Genomic DNA, 12113 nt, shown 5'->3' with positions numbered 1-12113 from the left:
GCTGAGGGGGTGTTTAATTGCCATATTTAATCTTTGTCTGCTGCTTCTGCCTCAGTTTCCCCAAGCACAGAGCATCCATCACATTCTCCAGCGAGCCCAGGGCATGGTGCTCCAGACATAGAATCACAGAATGGTTTGGGTTGGAAGGGACCTTAGAGATCACCCAGTGCCACCCCCTGCCCTGGGCAGGGACACCTCCCACCAGCCCAGGTTGCTCCAAGCCCCGTCCAGCCTGGCCTTGAACCCCTCCAGGGATGGGGCAGCCACAGCTTCTCTGGGCAACCTGGGCCAGGGGCTCACCACCCTCAGTGAAAAATTTCTCCTTAATATCTAACCTAAATCTCCCCTCTTTCAGTTTAAAACCATTACCTCTTGTCCTGTCACTCCCCTCCCTGATCCAGAGTCCCTCCCCAGCTTTCCTGGAGCCCCTTTAGGGACTGGAAGGGGCTCTGAGGTCTCCCCGGAGCCTTCTCTTCTCCAGGCTGAACCCCCCCAGCTCTCTCAGCCTGTCCTCACAGCAGAGGGGCTCCAGCCCTCCCAGCATCTTTGTGGCCTCCTCTGGGGAGGGTTCCCATATGAGCCTTCTCCCAAAAAAAACTTCTGTGGGGCCTGGGGCACCCCACCAGCCCTCCCAGGACAGGACTTTGAGGGGTGTTTCCTCTTGAAGGGAGCCTGGTGGCCTCCATGGTCACGGATGGACCGGATTCCCCGTGCCCTGGGTGAGCCCCCTCTGCAATGAGAAAGAAGGTGGGGGATTCACCACCAGCTGTCCCCACCGGCTCGCCAGCTCCATGCCGCGTCCCTGCGCCCTGTCCCCATGCCGCCCTCCCACACGCGTGGCCTCTGCAGCACCGGGCGGGCAGGAATGGAGCCGATCAGGACAAACATGATGGGCAGACACCTGCCCACGGTGCGGGAGCCCTGGCTGCCGAGCACCCTTTGGGCTGCCGGTTGGGTCAAGGGAGCTCGTTAAGCTCTCGTAATTAGGATAGCCCCAAACGACTGTTTATCAGCACTGAGCGGTGGCGGAAACAATCCCGCTTCCGCATTAGACATCGCATCTGGAGGCAAACAAGTGGTGTCCGTGCGGGACCGGGGCAAATCAGTCCGTGCGGGACCGGAGCAAAGGGACCCACGCAGGGCTGGTGGCGGGCACCGGGCTGGCTGTGGCATGAAGCGGGCATCTGCCAAACATCGGAATGGGGTCACATGAAGTCCCCGTAGACCAGCACCAAGACGGAAAAGCTCTGCCTGGCTGTCCCCTGCCATCACAGAGGCTGAGTTTGTGCTGGTCCCATTCCCTATCGGAGAAAATCCTGGCTGCAGCCCCCTCCTCTCCCTGTTCTGGGCATCCACCCCAGGGGCAGGCTTGCCCTAACCCTTCCTGTGCCCGAGCGCATTGCCGGCTTCCACAGCTCGCCATGAAGCCGCTCTCAGTCCCTTTCCCCAGCCGACACCCAGCAGAGCCCGGCCGGGCATTCAACCCCTATTTAAAGTGCAGGCAGGCAGGGTGAGGGGAATCCCCGCGGCATGGGGCCACGGATGGATGTAGCGCAGTGAGGCCAGAGCCCAAAGCAGACCCATCGCCCCATGGCACCTGTCAGGAGCAGTGCCACAGCTGCTGTCACATCCTCCCACCAGGTCCCGTGCCTTCCTGTGCGGAAATGGGGTGTGGGTTAGTCACCGGGAAGGGTGAGGGGCAGGTCAGGACACCACGCTCCCCAGCATCCAGCTGTTTCCTCCCGTGACACCTTGCTGAGGACCTCGGGGCTCTTTACAAACACCGGACCACAGCATGGTCACAGCTGGGGAAGCAGCCAAGCCCAAATCTCACCCTGAATCGGCCGCAGGTGCTGCGGTTCCTCAGCCAAAAGCAGCAGCCAGCAAGTCCCTGGGAGTGGGTTCTGCCCCACCTCCCCCTCTAAGCATCTCTTTGAACCCAGAGCGCCCAGGGAAGTCTTTGGTGATGCTCCAAATCATGGCACCTCGCCTTAGGTCACTGGGAAAGCAAGGCTTAACTGCCTTATCTGCCCAGCTGGTCATCCCGTGCCCTCCCTGTAATTTTTGGCCAGTCCCCGTGGGTTTAAGCGGGGACAGAGGGCTGAGGGCTCACCGCTAATTAAACTGCGGTAGGTGTGAAGAGCGATGCCTCCCCAGGGTGCGAGCTCAAGGTTACGGGGTCTCCGGCTGCTGCCAGCCCCGCCGCATGCAGAGTGCGAAACCCACATGAGCATTGCCACGAAGGGTGGTTCGAGGATGAGGAGGTGGCGAGGAAAGGCCAGATGAGGAGGAGGAGGGAGGGACTGGGGCACATCTCTGCCTGCCTTACCATTCCCACGGTGCGTGTCCGAGTGCCTGTCGCCTGCTTCCCCGTGCAGAGGCTCAGCTCTGCTTTGGTTAGAGCCTCAGGGGAGCAAAGGGCCAGCTGCAGCCTGTGGAGCAGAGATGCATCCATGGGGAATTGGCTAGCAAAATAAATCCTTGTTGAGCTGGGCCAGACCCTCCAAGCCCAGCAGCCCCTCGGGAGGGTGAGATCAGTCCTGTCACCATCAGAAGCTGCTGTCGGTGACACTTGCCAGCCGCCGTGGGGATGGAGTGGCTCCCAGCTGTGCTGGCACCTCTGGCAGGTCCCCTGGGCTCCATCCCCAGCGCTGTGTGCCCTGAGGTGGGGTTCACGGCACAGCCCACCCCCTCTATGGGGCTCCATGCCCATGGCACCTCCAACCCGCATGGATACCTGGTGGCAAACCACCAGTCATGGGCTGGACGTCGTCCCCCTCCATCCTCTCTCCTGGAGGTGTCCCCCGCCAGCTGCGCGCTGTCCTCCTCATCCCTCGCAGTGCCTTGGTTCCTCCAGGCTCTGCTCCTCTCGCCCTGTCCCAGCTGGAGAGATGCAGAAATGGTGTTAAATGCTTGAGCAGGCACCATGGCCCTGCCAGCGCTGGTCCGTGTGCTGCTGGACATGATGCATACGAGCTGTGGCTGCTGTGACTGCCCAGAACTTTGCTGCCACTCTCCTGGCGTGACCGTGGGTCCGTGCTGTGCCAGCCCCGTGACTGTGGACCATGGGAGCACCCACGATGGCCACCCACCCCACACGGTAGAGCCACCCACAGCAAACCCACAGCGTCGCTTTGCCCTCGCGTGTTTGCAGACCCTTGCTCCAGCCGGGTGGCCTGGGTGCCCCCCCCCGCTGCCCACCCCCCCGGGAGCCCTGCCCGGAGAGTGCGTGGCGCTTGGGGAAACTGAGGCAGGTTGGGGAAACTGAGGCGGGCTGCGGGGCGGGGGAGGGGGAGGGAGGGGGGGGGGCTCGGGGCAGCCCCGGGACAGGCCCCCCCGGGCTGGGAGGGGGATGTGGGTGGGTTAAATTTTTATGAATGGGGCCGCCCCGCCTGCCATTGCCGGGCGGCGCGGCGGGTGTCAGCAGCGAGCAGCGGCGGGCGGCGCTCCCCGGTGCGTCCCGCTCCCGTTCCGCCGCCCGATGGCCGCCGGCCGCCGCGCTCCCCCGGAGCCCGGTGGGGGCCCGGTGTTACTTCAAGGCATCTTCGGTGCGGGACCCACCGCCGGTGCCGCCGCCTGCTCCTTGGCTCTCACCCCCCGGGAGTTGCAGGTGCGGCGTCCCGGCGGTTCCTCCGGGGGCTCGGCCGGTCCCGACGCCTCGCTCCGCCTGGCCGACTGCGTGGGCTCCGCCGCCTTCCCCGCCGCCGCCGCCGCCGCCTGCTTCTCCCTGGTCTGCTACCCCTTCCGCGGGCCGCGCTGGGGCTCGCCCGCCCGCCAGCGCCTGGAGCGCACCTTCCGCGTCTGCCTGGGACCCGACGCCGAGGGCAACCTGCGCATCGCCCAGGCCTGGAGCCGCAGGATCCGGGAGCTCTCGGTGCCCGCCGTGCCCGCGCAGGACGGTGAGTGGTCGCCCCACGCTCGGGGGACAGCCCCTCCGCGTCCCCGCTGCGGGGCCCGACGGGGCGAGCCCCGGGACCGGGCAGGAGCGGGGGGTGCGGGGTGTGTTGGCGTTTGCCGGGACCGGAGCCAGCAACCCCCCGAGGGCGTGGGGACCGCCAGCTCTCCGTCGCCTGTCCCCAGGCGGCCCGGCTGTCCCCCCGTGGGGACGCGGCTGGCGCCCTGCCGGGAGCGCTGCGCCCTGGTCGGGCTCCGAAGGAACAGGTCGGGGTCGGGGGGGGGGACACGGGACGGACAGGGGGCGATCTGCAACCCCGCAGGGTCACCTGGATCCGCGCCCCCCCGCCCCGAGCCTGCGGGGGACGGGGACATCCCTGTGCACAGCCCCGGGGCCGGGGGTGGCTTGTCTCCCCCCTTTCTCCCTTAAATCGTAAGGGGCAGCAGGGACGTGGTCACACCACGGGGGCCCTTTGCACGGGTCCCCCCTCCCCTCGCATCACTTCGGTTCAATAGCAAAGCTCCAAAGGGCAGCATGAACCAAGAAAAAAAAATAATAAAGTCATCGTTGCTGACGCAGGCAGGATGGGAGCCAGGCACTGTCCCCGGCAGGTCCCATCCATCACTTGGGAGAAGGCGCATCCCTGCGGGACACCCCCGGGCCCAGAGGGGTCCCAGGGTGGCAGCCAGGAGGGGTCGGGGTGTCACTTCCCGCTCCCTCCGGGAGCTGCCACCAGCTGGAAGGGGAGCGGCTGGCTCGGGGGCCAGGTCCCCCAGCTCGCGCAGTCAGGGCAGGGCAGGCTGGCATATATTTGAACATCTGAGCAGAGATTCAATTATATGCACTACTTCATTTATTTAGCTGTCCAGTCGCACTGATCAGACTTGGAAATTAAGAGGCATGCGGTTAGAGGGATCCTGTCAAATCGCATTTAGCCCAGCTCTCCCCCTCCGGATTTTAAAATGCAGCTTTTTTACATGACCTGCAGCTACAAAACAACTTTCTGCTACTCTTCCTAAAGAATAAAAACAAACCCAGTGGAAAGGGGTGAGGGCGAAACCAGTTGCCTGGCTCCGTTTCCAGCCTGAACTCCGCAGCTGCAAGTCTCCGAGCGATTTAAAACCTTCGCCCTTTCAGCGGGCGGAGCGAGGGCGCTGGGGCAGGAGCAGCTCCATTGCATGGCGGGGGCCTCGGGGGAAGGCCGAGGAAGGAGGGCAGGGGAGAAGGTGGTGTGGGATATTTTTGCAGTTATTTCTTGAGCTGAGAGCCAGCAGGATTTGCAAACTTCTCCCCCGCCAAGTTTGAGCCGGAGCTAAAAATGCCTCTCACCACACCCTGCGCTCGCCCGTGGCCTCACGTGCCGCCATCGCCGCCTGCACGGGACAGATAAGGCCGTACCGGGCAGCTGCATGTGAGTCCGTGCAGAGCAATCCTGTCACCCCATCCCTGTGGGGAGGGGACCGGGGAGCCACCAGTGATCCCATCCTGGTGGCGTCTCCGTTCCAGCATCCTCTGGGATAAAAGCCCTATGGAGAGCTACAGCGGAGGGGAAGCTTCACCCTCCTTATATCACCCCCAGGGGGAAAACCGAATCCCTCCGCAGTGGCTGACCCCAGAGCTGGGGCTGCCCGCAGCACGCAGGGACGTGTCCCACCCTGCAGCTGGCTGGGACGGAGCAAACCGCCCCCGGGCTTGTGTCCTGATGGGGAAATCCAGCCCCTGGTTGTGGTCGGAAGCTGCCGTCGAGCTGCTGGCAGCAGCCACGGCGGAGCGGTGTGTCATCAGCGAGCAGGACGTGGCCTTGCCGCAAGTCCCCATTTTGGGGGACCTCGTCGTGCTCGGCCCCTCACCACGCGGAGGAGGTGACACTCTGTGGAGAGGGGACGCAGCGGGCATGTCCCAGTCCATCCCAGCCTCACGCCAGCTGGGTCACCAGGCAGGACAGCCCTGTCCCCCCACCAGCCTGGCACGCTTGTTCCTTCTGCCCAGAGAGTTTCCAGGAGGATGCAGGGACACGACAGAGCAGCTGGGGCTGCTGATGGAGCCGTGGCAGCGCGGTCCCCACGTGAGCGCGGCTGGGACACATGTCCCGTGGGGGGACGTGGGCGGAGAGCAGAGTTTGTGCAGTGGCAGCAGCTGGAGCCCCTTCCTCCTGCTGACTCAGTGTCTGCTCCGCTCGCCGCTGGAGGTTGAAAGCAGCCGCACGGTGCCGGGAAGTGGCCGAGCCTCGCCGAGATGCCAGGGGCCGGCCGGTGTTGCGCAAGGGAGAAGGGATGCTGCTGAAATCTAGCCCCCCCGTCCCTGGCCTGAGCATGGGCCACTGCTGCTGGGCTCCAGCTCCGAACCAGCGCCCCTCGCTCCCGCTGCAGGAGCTGGGCTGAGCCCCGCGCTGCTGGTGGCACTGGTCCCACACTGGGATCGCATCCCCTTCCCTATTCACGCCCTGGTACCAGCAATCTGTCCCTGGTGGCAGAGTCACGGCATCCCTCGGTGCGCTGAGGAGGGTTTGCCTTTCCCCCTCCAGCCGAGGACCGGGTCCTGGGGGTCCCGGCCGTACCCCGCTGCCCAGCGCAGGCCATGGGGCAGCCACGGGTCCAGGCAAGACCCGGCTGCGGCTCCGTGTGCGTGTCAGAAACGATGCGGCTGATAAGAAAGTTTGTGTGTTTAAAAACTGTATTTAGGTGCTTGAAGTACCTCGTGCAGAGGTGGGAGAGAGCACGAGGTGGGAGAGAGAGAAAAGCCCCCCATCACCTGCCTCCGGCCGCTGGGGCTTGAGCACGAACCCCCTGCCCGCAGGCTTGGCTGTGTTTGTCCGCGGGGGATTTTAGTCACCAGGGAAGGCTCTGGAGGGGAGGGAGGGGGACCAGCACAGCCCCGGGGTCGCTGCCCCTTGTCCTTGACCAGAGCTGGGGTGGCCTCCGCTCGCCGCGTTCCACCACTGTCCCCGAGGGCAGCTGGTCCCCTCGCATCTGGCACCCACTGATAAGGGGCCGGGGAGGGGGGGGCAGCCAGGGACAGCCAGCGCCCATCCCCAGGCTCAGCCCTGGCTCACGGGTGGACCTTTGCTGGGGACTCGGTGGCAGGTCCCAAGCAGGCGGCTTGGGGACAAGGAGGTGTCCTGGAGGGTGACAGCCTCAGCGGGTCGTTCCCAGGGGCAGAAAATCAACCTGATGGTGTCAAAATCAGCAGGGCTCGGTGTTCTCCCGGGGCTGGGACGGGCACGGAGATGGGATGCTCCAGGCACGTCTCCCCACGGGGCAGCTTGTGGACTCTGCCAGCCGCCGGGGAAGCCCTGGCGAGGCCCTGAGCGGTGTGATGCTGGGTGTCACCCCAGGGAGATGGCACCCTTAGGCACCCCCATCGCCCCAGGCTCCCCCCTCCCCGCCTGCATCCCCGGGGTGGCAGCAGGAGGGGCTTTAGCTGTAAAAACGCTGTCTGTGTGTTCAAACAGCTGGAATCAAAGTGTGCAGACAAGGCGGGGGGCAGGCAGATGTCCTAGCCCTCCCCCGTCCCGGGTTAGAAGGGGGATTCCCAACCCCGGGGCAGTGCTGGGAATCGCGGGATGCTTTGGTGACTCAGCTCCTGACGGAGCAGCTCCTTCTGCTGAGCCAGCAAACGCAGCCCCCGCACTGTCCGGCAGAGCCCACGCACCCAGAGGGGCACCCGACCCCCCCCCGGGGGCCAGATCACGGCTCAAGGGCCCAGAGCTGGTGGGGACACCCCCTGCCCCCAAAAACTGTCTTCACCCTGCAGGGCCAGGGTGTTCCAGAGGCGCTGCGGGAGCTCGAGGCACAGTGGCCTGCTCATTTCGGGGCTGGGGGTGCCCAAGCAGCACCCGGGGGTTCCCTGCCCTCAGGCAGGCTGCCACCAGCCCCCCCGGGGTGCCATTGTGTCACTCCTCCTCCCTGTGCCTCCCTCGCAGGGCAGCTGCAGCCCCGTCTCACCCCATCCCCCTGCACGGGGACCACGGCGCTGGGGGCTCGGGCAGGGGGACGCAGACCCCTGCCAGGCTTGTAATTACAGCCCTCACACGTGAAACCTGAGCCCCGTGGGGAGCAGGGGAAGCAGAAGCGTCCGTCTGCTGGCGCAGGTGTCTGTCCTGGCCCTGCTCCATCTGGGGTGGATGTGAGGAGTCGGGATCTTGAGTCCCTCCGTCCTTGGCTCGCTGTGCGATGTGGGGCTGAGCCATGTGGTGAGCTGTGGGGTTCAGCAGGGAAAACTCACCGCCGAGGGTGGCCGGGCCCTGGGGAGGTTGGGTTGCAAATCTCCCCTTTGCTTCTGCCTTTCTTTCCTCGGCACGTCCGAAAGCGCAGCCGGCAGCACCCTGCTGGGATGCACGGGGGTGCTCGGTGACGCAGAGCCCCGTCGCTGCTGCGGGACGCTGGGCTGGGTATAAAACACCTCTGCTGAGTGCAGGAGAGCTCAAGATGAGTCATAGAATCACAGAATGGTTCGGGTTGGAAGAGACCCTAAAGATCACCCAGTGCCACCCCCTGCCCTGGGCAGGGACACCTCCCACCAGCCCAGGTTGCTCCAAGCCCCGGCCAACCTGGCCTTGAACCCCTCCAGGGATGGGGCAGCCACAGCTTCTCTGGGCAACCTGGGCCAGGGGCTCACCGCCCTCACAGGAGAGAATTTATTTACTGCAGGACCCCCTGTGTCCCCATCTCTGCCACCTCCCCTGCTTTCCCGGCAGGGACCCTCCATCCCTGGTCACCTCCCGTGGGGTGTGTAGGGATGCAGCCTGGGGAGATTGTGGGGATTGGGGGCAGCTTCCCTCCCCCTGACCCTGATCCCCCCTCTCCCCCCTGTCCAGGTGACAGCTATGGGGTGCTGCCCCGGCCCTGCCGCGCGCTGGTGCTGCTGAACCCGCAGAGCGGTGCCGGCCGGGCGCTGGAGGACTTCCAGGCGGTGGTGCAGCCCATGCTGGCCGAGGCCGACATCGCCACCACCGTCTTCATCACCGGTGAGTCCACGAGCGGCTCCCTCACCTCCTCCTCCTCCTCTTCCTCCCCTCTTCCCAGGATCCTACCTGGGTGCTGTCGCCCCGGGATGGGCTCCTTCGAGGGTCTCGTACCCCCCGGCATCACCACGGCTCTGGCTCCTGCGGGGTTGGATTGGCCAACACAGTGGGTGGGCTGTCACAGGTGGAGTGGCAAAGGGTGCAAGGGACATGGTTGCACTCCATAGGGGCGACTGCCTCACCCCCTGCACCCCCAGCTGGGACCCTCACAGGGACAGGGGGCTGGGGTCACTGTATGGGGGGGGGTGGCAGCAGGCAGGGCAGAGGGACGGGGGGCGATGCTCGACTTTCTGCTTTGCCCTGCAGAGAGACCCCACCATGCTCACGAGAAGGTACGGGACGAGGACCTGTCGCAGTGGGACACACTGGTGGTCATGGCCGGGGATGGGCTGCTGTACGAGGTGAGAGGGGCACCGCGGGGCACCCCCCCCGGGATAGGCACAGGGCCAGGAGGAGAGGGATGCCTGGGGCAGGAGCCAAGCGCTGAGACACGAAGGCAGGCAGGGAACGGCAAGGGAGACGTGACCCCCAGCTTGGTGCTGCCCTGGACGGGGGCACCGCGGGCTCTGCTCCCCCCGAACCGTGTGGGGGACTCTGGGGTCTTTGCATGGCCCTGGGTGCCACCAGCGTCCTCCATCCCTACAGGTGGTGAATGGACTCATGGAGCGGCCGGACTGGGAGGACACCATGAAGAAGCCACTGTGCATCCTGCCGGGGGGCTCCGGGAACGCCCTGGCCGCCTCCATCAACCACTACGCAGGGTGAGCCCCGGCCCCGGGGAGGCACCCACTGCTGGCACATGGGGCTGCGCTGGCACCCAGGCGGGGGCGACGAGGGAAGGGAAGGGCTGAGAATGGCTCCAGCCCTGGGAAAGGGCGCTGGGATGCCCAGCACGGGGGTGCCCACCTGCGTCCCCACCTCCCCGCAGGCTGGTGCTGCCCAGCTCCAGCCAGTCCCTGCGAGCCTCAGCTTGCAGCCCTGTGTCCCCAGCTCCCCCCATGGCCTTTTTCTTCTCCACGCTTTAAGTCTGGCACAGCTTTACCCCAAAGGATCCACCCCGGGGCACAGCCGATGCTGCTGCACGGCGTGGGGACGGGGATTGCCCTGTCCCAGCAGCCCCAACTCCATTCCCTCTTACAAACTGGTTTATCCCTCCCAGCCCCAGCAAAACCTCTCCCAGCAGCTGGCCCTGAGGGATGCTGTCACCCAGCTGGCACCCTGGGTGCCAACCACGACGCAGGGGTGAGGGTTGCACGTGGACGGTGGGACGGGAGGAGAGACCCCGAGCTGGGTCCAGTGCAAACTCACCCTCTCCGTCCCTCGCAGCAACGATCATGTCGCCAAGAAGAAGCTGCTGACGAACTGCGCCTTCATCCTGTGCAAGGGGCTGCACACGCAGATGGACCTGGTCTCGCTGAGCACGGCCTCGGGCAAGCGCCTCTTCTCCTTCCTCGGCTTCGGCTGGGGCTTCATCTCGGACGTGGACATCGACAGTGAGAAGTACCGGCGCCTGGGCAACGCCCGCTTCACCCTGGGCACCCTGCAGTGCCTGGCCAAGCTGCGGGTCTACCAGGGCCGCCTCTCCTACCTGCCCGCCGTCCCCGGGCAGGGCACCCCCCCGCCACACAGGGACCCCCCCGTGCCCATCACCAACGGCCAGGTTGGCCACGTCCTGCCGCCGGCGGGGACGGAGGCGGCCGGGGCTCTGCCCGCCGACTCCCTGCTGGTGCCGCTCGGCCAGCCGGTGCCGGCGCACTGGACGGTGGTCCCCGAGGAGGAGTTTGTCACCGTCTACGCCATCTACCAGTCCCACCTGGGCACCAACCTGCTGCTGGCACCGGCGGCCCGGCTGCACGACGGCTGCATCCATCTCTTCTACCTGAAGGCCGGCATCAGCCGCGTGGCGCTGCTGAAGCTCTTCCTGGCCATGGCCAGGGGGACCCACCTGGACTTGAACTGTCCCCACCTGCGCTACGTCCCCGTCCGGGCTTTCCGCCTGGAGCCGCGGGTGGCCACGGGCATCATGACGGTGGACGGCGAGGCGCTGGCCTGCGAGCCGGTGCAGGGCCAGATCCACGGCCGCCTCTGCCGTGTCCTCAGCGGCTCCTGAGCAGAGGGGTGCCACCCCCCCGCCCCCCCAGCTCCCCACAGCGCTGAGCCGCCGGCACGGCCCGGCACCGTCTTCCTCCCACTCAGGAACCACCTCCTCCTCCCGTAGCAATAGCTCTCGGGGGCCGCGGGTGCTCGTCCCCTCGCGTGCCCCCACGCTTAGCTTTACCCCCTTCCTTGGGACAGCCACCAGCGCTGTCCCAAAAATGAGCCAAGAGTCCGATCAGGTACCCTGTGCCGGCGAGATGCCGGCATGTTTTATCGCGGTACAAGGTCCCAGCCCCAGGGCGGCTGCGCCGGCACAGCCCCGTCCCCTCCCTAGCTTGGACGCACAGGGGGGCACCGCTCGCGTCCCCACCGCGGAGCCAGTGCCCCCCCCCCCAGGGGTGGTCAGGACCAAGATATCTAATACAAGAACTCGACTTTTTTAAAGAATGTTTCTACCCAAAGCTTCCTGTAGAAGCAGAGTTTATTCTTGTGAGAAATGCAATAAATATCTAGTGTTTGCAAAAAAAATCCCACCCCCGGGTTTTAAATCGGAGCTCAGGGCTGGGGTGCTGTCACCCCGGGCTGTCACACGCAGCCCGGCCGTGGCAGCTGTCAGGACCGGTTTAGCTCAGCACCGCGTCCCCTCGCAGCAGCCTGTCCCTGCTGCCAGGCCACCGTCGCCCTGGGGCCAGGACCAGGATGGAGCCATGATCCCAGGAGATGCTCCCAGGGGAGGTGTCCCGGAGGCAGGTCACGGGGCATCGCAGCCACCAACCCCCATTTTTGGGGTGCGCTGGTGCCTCCTGGCCCAGCATGGAGAATGGGAGAGCTCAGCCCCGCAGCGACGCTTTGGGACACCCTGGGGAAGGGTCAGGGCCTGCGAGCGAGGGGAGGGGTGGCAGAAGAGGTTCAAGGGGGGTTGTTTAGAGCCGAGGGGTTTGGCTTTCCACCGAGATCGGGGGCCCTTCGGGAAGCTCACGCATCCCCTTCCCCAGGCAGCCCGGGACCAGCTGGAACCCTGCAACAGGTCCCTGCCCGGGGGTTTGCGCCTGAGGGAGGCGGGGAAGGGGGGGGATGCCTGAGCCTGTTTGGTATAAA

General features: G+C 65.7%; 1 protein-coding gene across 1 annotated transcript; it reads left to right on the top strand.

Annotated features, from left to right (window-relative positions):
• The first annotated feature begins 3425 nt into the window (after positions 1 to 3425).
• On the top strand, positions 3426 to 11543 carry SPHK1 (sphingosine kinase 1). The gene is made up of 5 exons (XM_054221756.1): positions 3426 to 3899; positions 8712 to 8861; positions 9225 to 9319; positions 9564 to 9679; positions 10245 to 11543. Exons 1-5 carry the CDS (start codon positions 3482 to 3484, stop codon positions 11026 to 11028), a joined length of 1563 nt encoding a protein of 520 aa, XP_054077731.1. The 5' UTR covers positions 3426 to 3481; the 3' UTR covers positions 11029 to 11543.
• The last annotated feature ends 570 nt before the right edge of the window (positions 11544 to 12113 follow it).

This window comes from Rissa tridactyla, chromosome 15 (genome assembly GCF_028500815.1).
Source record: "Rissa tridactyla isolate bRisTri1 chromosome 15, bRisTri1.patW.cur.20221130, whole genome shotgun sequence".
NCBI lineage: Eukaryota > Metazoa > Chordata > Aves > Charadriiformes > Laridae > Rissa > Rissa tridactyla.
Note: the sequence above shows the minus strand (reverse complement) of the source record. Positions and strands in the feature narration are given on the sequence as shown.